Here is a 16,627-nt window from a genome sequence, read left to right on the forward strand (position 1 = left end):
AAAACTTTGTAGGAGAGCCAAATAGCATCACCACCTTACATCCGTTAGGGTGTTGCTTCATTTCTCTCCAAGGACAGTATTCTGTTTAGTTTCACCTCCGCATATTTCAACACAAAAACATATGTTTCTGTTTGCATGGGAAGAAAATTAAATTCCATTGTAAGCACAGCATGGGCTGGAGTCCCAGTGCACACTATTAAACTCTGCAGTGCTCACGATGCTCCTCTTACTCAGTCTACTGTGGAGAACACACTTATCTGATGCCGCCAACTCCTCGTACCACAGATGTGAGGATAAGAAAGCGTTCAGTGTGCTGAGTGCCAGAATAGCAAATGCCATTCCCACATGCTGATGGCTGGCCCCAAAATTCCAGTTGGGAATGCCCAAGCGGTGATGTGCTTCAGGAAAAAAGGGACTGTTCCTGTGCTGGTTTTGAAGAAAAAGTCTGAGGTGTTCTCCACTGCTCAAGGAAAGTGTTGAGAGAGCTTAAACAAACTAATACCAATAAAAACTGTACTAGAATGACAGTAGGGCCAGAAGTACAGCCGGAGTGCTGGCACCCGTCTCGAGGGTCATTGCAGAAGAGCGTAAGAAAAGGCAACTTTGAAAAAGAGTTGAAGAAAATACAGACACAAAAAAAGACAGATCTGGGCCTTTGCAGCTTCCTGTTCTCCTACATAACAAAATATTATAAAATAAAAAATTGTCAGGATTTCACTCTTCCAATGCAAGAATGTTGAGTCTCGGTAGCATCAACGGTATATCCTTGTAATGATGCCCACCATACACTGTACTTGGGGGGAGTGGTGGTAGAAAAAAGCTTAAAAAATGGACCAGGAAACTCCATTTTTGCTGAGAAATGTAAACAGTTTCCAGTGGCATATGCCTTCGTTGAATTAATTCAGTTTGCCTTTTACTGGCTTGGAATTCATCCCAGTAGGAAGGAATAAAAATTATTACAGCATATCTGTTTCAGGAGGTCCCAGGCGATACAAGCCTTGGCACTGCTAAATACACTCCTGTGTCTGGAAAAATCCCGAATTCCTGCAAACCACCCAATTCGGCAGTTCCAGACATACGTGGATGGATGAGGGCTGGGCACCAGGCAGCGAGGGAGGCTTTGGCAGGGCAGCTCTTGCACAAAGGTCAAGGCAAGAAAGAGGAATTCTACTATTTGTGAAATGTACTGTTTTTCTGTGTATTCTTGGTAATTGGCTCCTGAGAATAAACACGTTTATTTCCCTTAAGTAACACTGCTTGCTATAATAAGTGACCATAGCTGTAATATATAACCTATCTACCTTTATCACTCATTGCACAAACTGCCAGGACGAAGTTCTGTTTGTTGTACTGTTACAGAAACTGTTAACTACAGCAATAAACACGTTCTGCAGGCCAAAAGAAAAACCCCGCTGTCAAACTGCCTCACATCATCTGGTCACTTAAAGCCACCTGCTCAACCTTCCTTTGAGTAAATGAAATTATGGACTTATACAAAGGTATCAAGTAATTCTGGAAAAACATATTGTCCAATCATATTCAACTATGAAAAGAAAAAAACATATGTTTTAAAAAAGCAGTATTAACTTTGATACAAGCCTCATGCCATAGCACAACTATTTTCTCTCTCTTTCTTTAAAGTCATTCCTGCAGCATAGAGGCTGTGCACAACTAAGCATGGCTTTACACTGCTTTGTAAACAGATGCCAATCATATTTAATCCCGATGTCAGATATCTCAAATTCATAATGTTTGCAAACATCAAATAATTCAGTCCTTTCATTTTCAAGCCATTCTGCTGTTTGCTCCTGTAAGTTGCCATGCAAAATGGCTCAAGTGCCGCATGAAAATACAGCTTAATAATCCTCGCCACGTATGGAGAAAGAAAGAATTACACAGATGTTTAATTATCTTAATGAGGTTATTCCCAAAAGGCTTTTGTAACCTCAGGCCTGGCAAAGACTGTTCTAAAAACCAAAATTCAGTCTCTGCTAAAAGCATATACCGGGGCTGAAATTTAACCCTGCATATCATGATGTCCCTACAAAGCCCTCTCGAGGGAGAAACTCAGCCCAAGTGGGTGAACGCTGAGGCGTGGGAGGACTTGGCTGAAGTTTGGATCAAGGGCCAAACCCACATCTCTGTTCTCTCATGACTCAAGCAAAACCCCTCACCAGACACCTATTACTTTGCTCACAACAACCCATACATTATCTCCTGTCAAATACAAAGGATCTGTTTAACTGTCCAGCACAGTCCAGGGCGGGGTTTCTTTGTTTGTTTGGTTGTGTTTTTTCAGTAAAGCACCATTATAATTGCTGTTTTTCTAATTTTCAGGTTTCAGATTTGCAGACAATGCTGAGCAGCTGTGTGTGTAACAGTTGCAGATCAAAGGTACAATTAGCCTAATGTGGGCACCAAAACAGAAAAAAGGACGATCAGGAAAATGAAAGAGGAGAATGCAAGCAAGCATTCAGTGACAGAAGAAAATCATTAGCGTTGGCCTATACCACCAGAGGAGAAGAGGCCAATGCCATTTGGAAAATAATGACATGGCCTCAGGAGAGGTGTGTGTGTATGTGCGTGTGAAATAAGCACTAAAAGAAAATGAGCCTTGCTGTACTAATTGGCCTCGCACTTTCCCTGTAATTTCTGGTGTGTTCCCTGTTCTCCTCTAATCATCCACACTCATGAGTACTTCCCCATTCAGTTATCTTCTTACAACTGCTAATTTGATGCTATATAATTAATTTTACAAGCGTACATTGTTATGAAACAATTTTCTACTCTTTAAAATGATTAAACTTTCTACTCACAAAAACGTTTTTGAAACCCTGACAACTTTAAAAAAAAATCCTTTCTTGGAGAAAAGATACATCCCAAAAAATTTCTGCCCACTACATAAGCTGCAGGGGTTCTTTCTGCTCACTTTGGAAGTGGCCATCACCCTCTTTATCCGTTCTGATGCTCGGGAATGCTTTCAGACACTTCTGGCAATGTCTTGGCTTCGCTGGTTGTTGTCTCGATTTCAGGTTTGCCTTGTTGTGGAAAACCTGTAAAGCCCTTTCTCATAGGAAAAGGTCTTGCTTATGTCTGGAGTTTCACTGAACTCAACTCCTTGCGTGAGCTCAGTCAGGTTTGTCTGTGTGAATTGCAAATTTCCCTATTACTGTGAAAAACAAGCTGAAGCAAGTGGTCTTGGGCTTCATGCTGGTGTTTGATTGATAAGCCAATTTGCCAGCTGTGGCTTATGCTGGCACGTGTCTTTGGTAACTTACATCCAGCCTGGAGGAAAACTCCTCACGCATTCCCAAGAGTCTGCTCACAGGGGTAGCCTCCCAACAGGCCAGCCAGGCATTACTCAGACACATCTTGGAAAATATTTGGGCAAATTCTGGGTTCGGTAGACTTCAGCTATCCAGAAGCCAGGTGACAAAAGTTGCAAAAGACTTGCCTGGAGAGACTCTGGAGGACAAGGTCCTCACACCTGGTGCAGAGAGATTCAGACTGAAAACCTCTGTCGCAAAGCCAATAAGAAACATCTCAAAATGTTCTCAGGGTTGAAAAACACTGAAAAACCTTCCCAGTGTCTGGACAGGGAAGCCACCAGGCTTGTGAACAACCTAACTTCTTCCACCTGGAGGTCAAGGACAGGGAATGAAACTCTGCCCCAAGGAAAACGGCACAAATGGGCCCATCTTCATCTCTGAAGGGCCATTCCCCAGCCCTTTTGCTGCCGATTGTCCTCTTCAGAACACTGAGGGGCCTGGGAGAGGCTTGTCTGGGAAGCTGAAAATATGGTTCAGTGCCTTCTCATCCTGAGTACGTCACCAGTTAACTAAGGTTAATTTGGGTGAAACAGGCAACTCTTTCACTTATCTTGTCCCCCAGTTAACTTGTGCTGGGTCTTTCAGATCTGATTTCCTACACGTGGAAGCCATTTTTGTGAGATGCAGTGATCTGAGTAAGGTATCCTCCCTCCATATATAAGCACAGAAACCCTGATTTGCAGAGCTCTTTCAGGACTGATTGTCGTTGTGTGCAGTCTTCAGGCAGAGTCTCTTCAAGCCTCCAAGCTTGCAAGTGAGCAGAGCTCTGAAAAGAGGCTGTCTAGTAGGAGGCAAAGATGTACTGAACCATGTTCAGTGGCAGTTCTCTGCATGCTAAAAAGAGACAGAAATCACTGCAGACTAAGCGGATACAATTCGCAATAACCAGTAAGTACTTCTTAGCAATATTAACAATATTTCCCCATCTCATTGATTTTCATCTTTTTCCTCTTAGCTTCACCACATAATAAGAAACAATCTAATAACAATCCCTTTGTCATGAGCTAAGAAACAAAACCAACTACTCATCTTTCCTCCAATTTATTAGGCTGAGAATAAGCCAGAGGCCCTTTCTAGGTCTTATGTAAGGGACATTGTACTTGGGCTATCCAAGAAACTGTCACATGAGAAACAGCAAAGCAGAAGGCAGGAAGAACTAAAGACACCTATTTCAGAGGCAGGTTTACCCAGGCAGACTGAATTGCTGGGGTTTGAACCTAAGTGGTGCTGAATACTTACTCCCAAAATTGCAAAGTATGGTTAGGACAAGTTCCATCCTTCCTGATAAAGAGCTGATCAGGGCAACTGTCATCTTGAAAGCTGCCTGACAGGCATGTCAGACCATATTCAATGGGAGCACTGGACTTTGAAGATTATTTGCAGTTGAAGAGTAAGAAAAACAGCAGCATACTTAAAAAAAAATAAAAAAATCAGCACAACCTGATGCAGGTTTCTTGGCTTCTGCGCTGTTAATCTATTCTCTTATAGAACAGTTATGATTCACAGCATTAGAGTCAGGTCAGCATTTCTGTAACAAATGTTATTAAAGATAGGATTTAGCTTTGGTTTTTAAATTGGTTCTGAGCTATAACTGAGTGCACAACGTCTGCATTTTCTGTGTTTATAAATGTAGGGGAAAAGAAATATGTGGGTTTTTTCCATAATACTCTAACTTTAGAGCAGTTTTGATGGAAAAACAAAATTACAAACCAGTCTATAGATTAGCAAAATAAACAACAACAGTTACAAACCAAACCAAAACAAAAGACGCGTACTGTCTTACAAATGCTGTGGTAATATAAGAAATCACGCAGATAAACTCATCACTGTATCTAAATCTCAGCCCTCACTCCGCAAATAAATCCATATAAATGTACTTCATTTGCTCCTTGCAGTTTTAAGATCTGTTTTCCTCACAAGTGCTTGGAGCTTCTCAAGCAGAAACATGTGCCTACGTACCCAACTTTCTGTGCAGCGGTCTGGGAGCACCAGAGACGCTTGTTTACACAGGTTTGTGCAGCAAATCCTGAGCACACAGGGCTGGGTGTGCATGCAGATCACCTGGGCCTGCTTCCAAAAGGTCACATTTACTGTGCAGTTGGTGCATACATTCAGAGTTGGCGTGTATAGGAGAATCAGTAATTCTCATCGCGACAAACATGGAAAATATGTGAACTCTGCCTGGCTAACATCCTTTTTTTTTTCACAGAAGAAAGTGAAGGAAACCTTGGTGTAAAAGGTGCTTTGTCTTGGAAGATCAGAGCATGTAGGGTTTTGTGGTAAGAAATAAACCAGTAACGATCTCGCATTTGGGAAAATATCTCAAAGCCCAATCAGGAGAATCCTGCAGATAAACTAAATTAGCTTACAGCATATATAGCAACCTTCCCATGAAATAACAGCTCGGCACAGCAACCGCTCTTCCAAATTAATTTCACAGCTATAGTTTGCTGCATTCCTCTCTCTTTTTTTAATCAAAATTCTTAATGCAGCATCTTGAGAGTTCACATTATTCCAAATTTTCTCTTCTAATAAGCAGTACAAGGAGCAGGAATTTGTACTAAGAAAATAAAAGGATGCTACTTTGTGGGTTTGGTCTTGTGATGACCTGCCCACCAGATGAAGCCAGGCACCACAAAAATGTTGTATCTACTGGAAATCAGTAAGGAATTTGGATTGTGTAATTTTCCAAACACTCTCGTGTCAGTAAAAAGACTTTCCCCGGAGGTCACTCACCTGGGTTAATGGTGATGAATTTGTTATCTGAGGGGTATTCCTCTGGAAATCTGTCCTCCTTTGGAGGAGGTTTTCTTGTTGTCTCTGGTCTTCTTGGGATCTTCCCCAGGTAAAGTTCATTGGTGAAGGCTGGTGGCACTTGGGTGGAAGGGAGCGGCTGGGGCTGAGTGTCGGCTTCGGCAAAGCTCTCCTCCTCCGGACCTCCAGCCGTGGGGGCAACATTTTGGTTTGGCTCTTCACCCGATATGGTTTTATTTCCTTCCTCCTCGGCAGTCCGGTTGGGGGAAGCCGTGGCCATGTTGGGCTCTGTGCTATTGCGTGCCTCCGTGGCCGCTGTCGCCCTGTTTTTCTCCTTCTTCTCAGCATCCTTTTCTTCCTCTTCCTCATGCTCCCGCTCCCCGTCTTCGCTTTCACTCTTTTCATCCTTCTCCCCCTCCTCAGTTCCCTCGCCATCCTTCGTCAGCGCCGAGTCCCGCTCTGGCCCCGGGGAGGCGGCGGCGGCCTCAGTGACAGCCACCACCGGCCGTCCCGCCTGCTTGCTGGGGGCGGCCGCCGCGGGGGGCCGGGTGGGCCAGACGCTGCTGGGGAAGGAGGAGATGCCACCACCGCTGAAGCCCAGGCCTGCCAGCAAGGTGCTGGTCACCACTGAGGCCACGGTGGCCTGGCTGCCACTGGAGGAAGGACCAATCCCAGTGGCCATGGACACAAAGGAGAAGGGCAGCCCCGAGGAGGTCCAGGTGGAGGAGCCGGAGCTGATGGGAGCCATGTCGGCTGAGGAGGCAGGAGATGCTGTGGGCTTGAGGAGGTCACCAGCAGCAGAGGGGAAGAAAACACAGCAGAGAGCATCAGCAAGGGCCCTGATATGCCACCTGAGGTTGTTTTACTTCTGCTTCCCCCTCCCTTTCCACACACATGGTTGCTATTCTCTCAAAATGAGAGACTTACACCAGCTGGAGCCAGGAATGGGACATGCTACAAAGCTACACAACAAACCATGGAAAGAGGAAACTCTCCTGCATTCACCACTTCCAAATAATCATTATCATAAAAAAACTCTTTACCCTTGTATTTATTTTGCAGTGAGACCTTCTCCACCCACATCACTAGTAACTTGTGAGTAACGTTTCCTCTCAGAGGTGAGCAGGATGTACAGGGGTTTAACGAGTTTAGCTGCATTACTCACAGGGCTTTAATCCTCAGAATACAGAAGCTTAAAAATACAGCATTACATAAGGGCTGTCCCAAAATACGGGCTGTGTTGCCAACATGTGCATCCGTGGCTGGTGGATCTGCTCTGACAGGGAACTCTTGTCTTCCCACACACATATTGTGAGGGCCTCAAACAGTACTATTTTTATTTCCTTAATTTACCCATCAGCAGTATTCTCCTAAGGACTAAGGACTGATGCTGCAGTGAGGCTTCGCTTTCATTAGAAAAGACCTGCAGCATGGACAGCTGGTCACTCATGAAGGACTTAGAGCATCAAGAGCCCTTTGGCTCTACCACCAGCACAAGGTTGTGGCACCCATGAACAGACTTGGCTTTCCCTGTACCGTTTCCCGGCCACCGCCAGTGAGCAGGAGCCACTTCCCTTGGGGAGCTGTGGGAAAGCAGGGAATGAACTTTACATGGACTTTGCATCCTCTGCAACCTGCCACTGTTACTCTAACAAGGTCAACTGGATACATGCGTGCTCACACGTGGGTCTCTGTGCACATGTGTGTATGCTCCACTGGAAAGAAAAACTCTTGGTATGTATACTTAAAGAACTAGACAAGTCATTCACCTTCCTAAAGCACATATGGAAAAAGACACTGGAGTTAAGTGAGTTGGCTAAGGACAAGGAGTAATTCTGTGGAAGAGCCGGGGTCAGCAGTTCTGCCCAGACAAACTGACCATGCTCTCTCAGACTTACTGAATAATGTCGCATGTTACTGAATTAATCAGCAAGTGGAGCATTTGCTGGAAAGGTACACATCAGATAAGGACAAAGGTTAAATAGGTGCTACTGAACCTCAAACAAAACTGTAAAATGTTTCTTTCTGGAACTGAAATTTGTAACTTAACAGTATTTCTATATCTCTCTGCAATTCCCAGTTTCAGTCAGGCCATGTAGTTGAAATGCTGCAGCAAACCAAGAAAGACTGCTTTCTCACATTATTTTTGACCAGCTGCAATCAGAGAACCTGAGATCTCAAAAGAAAACCTGTGCTTTAGAGATTTCAAGTCAAAACTTTAAATAAGCATCTAAACTTTCAGACACTTATTGGTGTTAATCCCTAAGGCACTGTGAGATTTGTTTTTTGCTGGCATGTACAGTCTCAAAGTTGGACTGAGTATTAAAATTTGACAGCAAATTTTATATGTCTAGAATACCTCTATACATCATTAAACAAACATTAATCATTCAAATTCAAGCTTTGTATGTGTTACTTGTTTACTGGAGAGTATATCAAACTAGAACAGCATAAAACCAGAAGCAATGTACTTTAGAATAAATTCAATAGTATGGATTCAATCTATAAATTTGACTGAACAATTCAGTATACCAAATGCCAAGAAATTCAGGTTATGGATAGTTTATGCTAAATAACCTAATAAGGTGCTTTCAAAACTGAAACAGTGTATTCCAGTTTTCCTGTACATGTATCAACATTTCTAATTCTCGAATACAAAAGTCAGCTTCAGTAGCCTGTTAACAGTCTCACTTGAATTGAAATGAAAACAAACAGCTTGTTAAGGCCTTATTCGCACAATAGTAGATATCCTAGTAGCACCAGAAGAGCAGAGATGCTGTGCATGAAGCCTTACTCCTGCTGCATTTTCTTCTGGTCATATAGTTAATAGAAGAAATTAAATTTATTTCCAGAGTCATCATTAAGATTACAAATCCCCTCTAAATTAATTCAATACATATTTGGGAAGATTTTTTTTAACGCTTGATTCTCCAGTGGTCAAGTCCTCTCAGAGCACAAAGACAGAAAACCAAAGCCGTTCCAAATGTTTTCGGTATGTTCTAAAACCTTTTGTGGTGGGTTTGAACAACCACCTCCCCAGGAAACCCTGGTCCTGCCGCAGATTTACAACCTCCTGCTGCCACCTGGTGGGAACGGCTCCCCAAAACCACTGGGCCCCTCCGCGCTTCGCAGGGATTCCCGGCCACCACTTACCACTCCTGTTTTCACAATTCTGGTCCCCTCGAAAATTCGAGTAGTGTTAGCTGAGAAACAAAGAACAACAGCGTGTCAGCCCACTGGGAAGGGAGGCATCGGGAGAATTGCTAAGCAATTGCTGAACATTGCTACGACAAAATACGTGTGCTGGGCTCACGCTGGAGTAGAGGCAACTCGGCTCGTTTGTTATTACTCACCTTACCCGGTACTTGTGTCTAAAGACAGATTCGTTTGTCTTTAATTACTCAGGCCTGGCAATACTGGTTTAAGTGCACTGTCAGAAGACACACTTTATCCTTCAAACCCAACTTGGATGAAGCGTCCTGAGTTACACTAGAAGCCAGAGCATCTGATGGTAAGTTTTTTTCCTGCCCTTATCATAATATTATCATTATTTATCTCAACTACAGCTACAGTCAGACTCTGAAGGATGTTTTGTAAGCTCTGGTAGATTCTTTTTGTAGATTTGGTATTGGGTACAGCCAAAGATCAGAACAGCAGCTCCTTTTTGGGGAGACATAGAAGGAAATGCAACATCTACTCCCATTGCAGATCCATGTATTGAGCAATTCCACTGTTTTAAACACTGGCTAAGAGTATGCAAAGAGTATCCAGCAAAACTGTCAATAATTAAATAGGTATCATAGCCAAATTTAAAAGAATTTTTCCATTCTAGTATCTGCTGAAAGAGGCCATAATGAGTAATACACAAGTTTCTGACTTTGCCTGGCACTTATGTGAAGCCCAAAATACTATGCTGAGACACTAAGGAACTGAGAGCTACACACAAGATGTTGCTTGGGCAGGACATTTCTTGTCTGATCCCTGCTATGCTGCTAACACTGTGGTATGACACTGGAACAGAACTACATGGTGTCCACAGCTCAATATCTTCCAGATGCTAAGTGCTAAGAGAGTATGCCTAAAACCTCCACATTTTTTAAAAAAATTTCCAAAAATCACACTTAAAAACCCTCTTATTTTGTTCCACATACATCATCAGACCCAAGTGACTTAACTCTGCTTGACCTTAAGGATTGAATTGTTTAACTCTTCGCTTGTTTTGTTTTTCCATTACCCATTCTGTGGTTTATATATCTGTAAACTGTAGTAGGAGTGCTCTCAGCAGAAGTGAATTTTGCCTTACATAATTAAAAAAAAGTAGTAATAAATTCCTAGGAAGGAGGGAAACTTTAGCACTTAAAAAGCATCATGTTCTTCTACCCAATCTCAGCTTTACCAGATTTCTGCAATAAAACTAAGAGGAAATCCATGACAAAGGACAGCTTAGCATCCAGTTCTTTAGCTTTCACTTAAATATGTGTGTTTTGGAAATCACTGAGGTTGTGTGCACGGTAAAACCTGAATGTCTCCACATGTGGTTGTCAAGGTAAGAGTGATCTCCTTTCCTCTTTACATGAAACAGACACTGATCAGACTGACATTCTGCTATAGCTGTGCTTCTGATGCATAAGCAGTCTCCGATGAATTTGTTTTAGAAAAGCTCTGAATTCACCTAAAACCTGACAAACCCTGGCAGCAGAGAGGTGTGCACAAACCCCCGTCACTAGAAACAGGGCTCTGATAAAGTCACTGGCCACAATCTGAAATTAGCATGTCTACATGCATTCAAACACCTTCTGAAATCATCCCATGCCATACTGCACTCTGCAAAGAAAACGTTAAACACACAAATAGTCATAATGTAAAAATATGTGGGTTTTTTACCTTGAAAGAGCATAGTCTGGCTAAAGTCACTACGCATTTCATTTCGGCAAACTGCTTGAACTCTGAACAGATAAAGGATGTCAGGTGAGACATGGCTAATGATGGCCTTCTGTTTAAAAAAAATAGATATTATTCAGTTTTTTACCCCCACAGTACTGTCCATGATCAGTTTGAAATATATAAAGCATTGTGCTAACACAGGACATTTCTGCCATATAAAGACAAACTTATTTCTAAACAGAAATATTCAATGGTCCTTGGGAAGAGGGCAAGGCCAAGGTCAAGGGACTTCCCTGGCATAAAAGTGATGCACCCAGACTTTGCTGACTCTGCCCACGAGAAAGAAATGAACACATCCCACACCTACTCTCCTTACAGTCTTCATGCCTGAAAATCTCTGCTCTCCTCCGAAAAATCTAAACCCCAAATCATTTGGTCTTTTAGGAATTAAAATGAGATTTTTATAGGTGGAGATCCAAGCCCCAAACCTGGGATAAGCCCATAAAAATCACTGTGTGTTCAAAGTGACGATTTCTTTTGCAACAAACTGGCTGTGGCAATTTGAAGCTGGCAGCCTGTGTAACATGACGGCTTGGCACCCTGGACTGGGATGTCCCTGGAACTCTTACACCTGAGACATTGCCTTGCTGCCTCCCAGCTACTCCTGTCCTGCCTTAGTCCATGGTCACATCAGCTCATGTCTTGCAGCAGTAGCTGTGTGGGAGACATGAAATACCAGTGATCTCTTCAGCAAAACACTGTCTAGCTCTGTTTCAAGACAGGACAGCTCAGCTGCCTCTGCCAGAGCACTGAAAGCAAATTGCCCCTTCCTTTGAAAAAGAGTTTCCTTCTTTTGCCTCTAAAATAGACTAGTTGTCATTGCTTTCTTTACCTCCAAGCTCTGCTGCACAGCACAGGGTCTCATTGCAATTTATTTCCAAGCTATCACTCCATCACATCCCCTGCACTTTTAATTATTTCTTTTTCATAAAACAGGATGCTGTCACTATGCCCACCTCATTTTTGCTGATTAAGGCTCTCCTCCTCATACCTGATTAAAAAAAATCTCCCTTAAGAGTGTGAAGTTATGACAAGAGAGAGGTTACAATACATCATAACCTTGGGTGCCTTTCAATAGATTCCTTTCTGATTTTGTGAGGCACATCGTTCCCTAATGTGACCCAGATAACAATGTCTAGTGGGGAAATTGAAAATATAAATGGAAATGAAGTAAAAGAATCTTCATCTAAGGGAATAAGAGAAGTATCATTGTGTAACTGATTGAATGGGCCCAGAGGACTGTGTATTTGAAAAAAAAATATACGATAACAGTCATTACGAATAACACTCTGTGCTGCTGCATTTTTCATGTGCATATACAATTACTGATTTCATTATTCTAGAGGCTTTCTTTGATTAACAATAAATGGAGGCCTTTCAGACCTGAATATGTCACTTTGATTTTATATGCAGGGAATGTTAAAGACTGGTACAATACTTGCTTCCACTTAGACAAGAATGACAAGCAGATCAAATCCTAAATGGAGGAGATAGATCAGTGTTTCCATCTGTGCTGGAACTGTCTTGCCCTTCCCTCTTTTTCTCCCCCTGCAGATGTAGGCAGTGCTTGTACAGGGCATTCCACCATAATCTTCTAGCCCTGACCATGCAACTCTACTGCTGGCAGCACCTACTGACAGAATACTGCTCCACAGACTGCAAGGGGCTACAGAGTGAAAAGCCTGAGCCCAGGAACAGATTTTGGGGGATTGGGCTTTTAATGTGAAAATCTGTGAGCTGGATACAAGCCAAAAGGTATTAAGAGCCTAACTATTTCCTGAGCCAGCTGCTTCTCAGCAACAGTATATGAAAAAGTATCTGCGGATTTAGTCCTTTATGCGCTCACATAAACTATAAATTCACACTCCAGTGTTTTGCGTAGTCTGTTAGGCAACATTCAGCTAATGCTGAACATTTTCATAGCAATTCATTGAGAATTAAACTCTACCCTGCCTGTAAGCTAACAACTACTTTCCTCCTCTACTTCCTTCTACTGAGAAAATAACAATATAAAGATAACTTGATACATATGTCTGGGGTTGATGCTGTGGTTTTACCAGGTCCTTGTCACTGTCCTTGGTGAAAGTCTTCTCCTTTTCATCTTCATTTTTAGTCCAACTATATGAGATCATGTAGTTCATGATCGGAGGGTGGTAGATGGTTTCTGGTTGGTTCCAGGTTACAAGTAACGCTGTCCTGTTCACAGGCTGCACTTTCATGTTGACCGGGGGAGTGCTGCAAGCTAAAAAAAAAAAAAAGAAAGGAATAAATATGAAGCTCTCCTAAATAAATAAGAGAGAACAGACAGGAAGAACTGTACCTCACTTTAAGAGCCAGGTTTTCTCTTTAATGCCCTGGCCTACAGTAATAGCTTAGCCTGCAATCCACTGAGACCAATGGGATTTAATACCACCTGCAGCTGCTTTCTGCTCTCCAGAGTAAAGGGAGCGAGAGAATCCATTCTCTGCAGGCAGCTTGCTTAGTTCTTGACTTAGTTTCAGTCCTGACATTTGCACATACACTTTAACTTGGTCACTTAAGAGCTCCACACTGGAACATCAAGAAGTTCACCTACACTAGAGCCCCAGCCTCCCCGGCCCATAGTCTCCTGCTGTATGAAGGTAATAAACACTCCGGTGTGCTTTGCGGGCCCAGAAATCATTGGAATCTCTGAAAATGTGACATTGCTGGGTCAGTAGGTGTTGTTCTCTTAACCCAGTACATTTTTGTACATGAGCAGAAATTACTTTACACTCCTCTTTCTATGTATTTTCCTTCACAGATTCTCAGCCATTTGGCAGTAATGTATCAACAGCACAGGGCAGAGTGGCACTTGGTGGCCCTTGGCCATTTCCCTCTCATAGCAGGCAGGGGAACCCTCCAGCCAGGCTCCCAAAGCTGTGCCTTCCTCACCCTGTCTGCAGCGGGGAGACAGAAGTTACTCCTCACCCAAGCTTAAGTTGGTGGGGATGTCAGCATAGGAACGGCTTAACCAACGGGCAAACCCACAGTCTCTGTTTGCTGCAGCCACCAAACCCAAACTTCTCCAGGGAAGACCAAACCCAGGCACCAAACTCAGCCCATACACTTCAGGAGTGGGGTGTGCACAGGCAACTCGCAGCTGCTGAGAGCTGTTCAAGCCATCGAAATGTAAATGTCAGGGTATGGAAGGAGAACGCTAGATGGCACTCATATGCTATTGAAAAAGTACATCACGCACTTCCCAACGATAAGGAATTTAGATTTTTTCCAAGCTTTAAAAATCACGTTTAAAATACACAATTCAGGACCGATTCTCACATTCTCTTTCCCAATATAAACTCTAAACCAAGAAAAATCACTTGCAATGATACCTAAACACATGTGTCATGGCAAAGGAGATGGTCTCTTCTGCACGGGAAAGTCAAAGTGTCACCCAGCCCATCACAATGACACTGTTTGCAGAATTATTTTTCCCAATATGACTTTTCCATTTAAAGCCAACACATTCAGCTTGTTTGCTTTCAGCAGGTATGTGATTGCATGTATATCTGGCCATTATTTTACTTCTAAAGAGTCCTGGCAACACTGAAGGGGAGAAATGTCTATTCCTATGCCTGAACTTGCAGGTTGGTCATGTAGCTCTGCTGTTGCATTCCTGAAATAGCTGCAGTTCCTAAATAAAAAAGATTAAATGCTGTAAACACCAGTATTACCAGTACAATAGAAAAATACCTGTCAAATGCATTTGTGCAGTTATAACTCACTTTTGGTAGCCAGCCTGAACAAGAGAACATGTATTGCAGAAATATGGTTGGGCAGGAAAGATCTTTGGTGTTTGCTCCTTGCCAAGGGTGGTGACAATCTTGCAGCTTCACAGCAGATCCTTCTGCTCAGCCCAGAAGGATGATTCAGAAAAGCAAACAAATCCCACAATACTTTAAATCACTTTTTATTGACAAAATGAGTAAGAGGTTCTATTTACACTGAGTAGAAGGGGCCGAAATGGCATTCTGCTGGCAGTACCACAAAGCCAGAAGCAACGCCTTGGTTTGCTGTTGCAGACCCCTTCCCTCCTGCTCTCTCCTGGTCTCTGTGGGGACCTGGCCAAGAGGGCACAGCTGAAAGCAGTCACTGTTGTCATTATTTACAGAGCTTCACAAGCCTTGGCTGCCTCTCTGTACTCAGCTCTTTCCGCTGAGATAGTCAGATCAATTCCCACTGACATCACTGTTTATTGATAACTGCACCAATAAATCATAACTCTCCCTTTGAAGCCCTTTGTCATCACAGAATTACACTTCAACATGCCAGGCCAGCCTTTACTGCTCCACCTAATCAAATCACAGCAGAGATGGGAGCCCAGGGTGAAGGACTACCCAGACCTGAAAGTCCTATCCGGTCCTCCTGCTCTAGGAGGACAGGTAGAGATTTATATATTTAAAGTAGTCATGCATCAAATTGTATTAGAAATAATTCAACCACAGGTAACCTTCACAAGAGGCAGAGAGATCTACCTTAATTGCAATGCCCCTCTGAACCATGGCAAGCCAGCTGGTTTTCAGACAAGGACCCAAAGCCACTGCAGGGAGAGGGGACTGTCACCTCCTCTATTCCATGCCACTTTGCTGCCAGTGTCAATGTCATTCATGCGAATCAGAGGAAAGCAGCGGGTATTTCCCAAGGGTAAATAGGAGACTCACAGGCTCCAACTTAGGAGACCCTCCCTCCCCTGCACCCGGATCCAAGAGGGACAAGAGCACTTCTCTGCAGCTGAGTGACTCCAATGGCTTCACGGAGACAAGTTTTGACTAAGATAAATTGTATCCACAGCACGCTAAAAGGAAACCCGATTTAAAATGCTGCTGTTTCACGTAAATATTACAAAATCTTCATGACTTAGTATGACTTTTTTCCAATCACTCCAAGGCACATCGCAGCACCTAATGTAATTAAGTAATAACCAACCTCTTCTGTTCAGCCACCTTTTTTTTTTAAACAGCTTATAAATGGGAAAAAAAAGAAATCTTTTTATAAAAATGAAACATATGGTTTTATTAATTTAACCAAACCTTCTCAGGACACAATGGAATAAAAACCCACATTTGATCCAATAATTCAATTTGATGATTTAATTAAAGTGATACATAATAACACAGCAAATGTCTGAAAGGCAAGGAAAAAAGGTGCAATGATTTGACCATCTATAAAACAACTGGCATTTTCCAGACATCTAATTTTCCTTTCAATACTCTGTGTGCCTTGGATTTTCAAAAGAAGATTAAAAGAATCACAGGCTCCTTGCTTGCCTTTTTCTTTTCCTGGATGCTAAAGAACCTCTAGTGAGTTTGCAAAATGTCCAGCTGAAGGACAAACAGAAATACAGACAGTGGTTGGGACAGGGAGGGAGAACTTTGCATCCTCCTCTGAACTGAATCAGGACACACTAAAGAGAAACACAACCTGTGAATTCAGGATTGCTTGATAAAAAACTGAAATCAACAGCCAGCATCATTTCACATTGAAACAGCAGATCTCAGCCATTTTTAGAAAAAAAAACCCTATTACTAATGCTCTCTTTTAAATTCAGATCCCAAAGGATAATAAAAATATTGAGGGCT

The 16,627-nt window shown here is 42.7% G+C and overlaps 1 protein-coding gene across 1 annotated transcript in view; it reads right to left on the reverse strand.

Annotated features, from left to right (window-relative positions):
- PTPRG (protein tyrosine phosphatase receptor type G) overlaps positions 1-16,627 on the reverse strand; it is a 401,446-nt gene that overhangs the window by 67,724 nt on the left and 317,095 nt on the right. The window contains exons 9-12 of the mRNA XM_065075568.1: positions 13,085-13,269; positions 10,968-11,076; positions 9,237-9,286; positions 6,066-6,861 (exon numbers count right to left, since the gene is read on the reverse strand). Of these exons, the coding sequence (XP_064931640.1) occupies positions 6,066-6,861; positions 9,237-9,286; positions 10,968-11,076; positions 13,085-13,269 (1,140 nt within the window). The remainder of the gene's footprint in view (positions 1-6,065; positions 6,862-9,236; positions 9,287-10,967; positions 11,077-13,084; positions 13,270-16,627) is intronic.

Source organism: Columba livia, chromosome 10 (genome assembly GCF_036013475.1).
Source record: "Columba livia isolate bColLiv1 breed racing homer chromosome 10, bColLiv1.pat.W.v2, whole genome shotgun sequence".
NCBI classification, from domain to species: Eukaryota; Metazoa; Chordata; class Aves; order Columbiformes; family Columbidae; genus Columba; species Columba livia.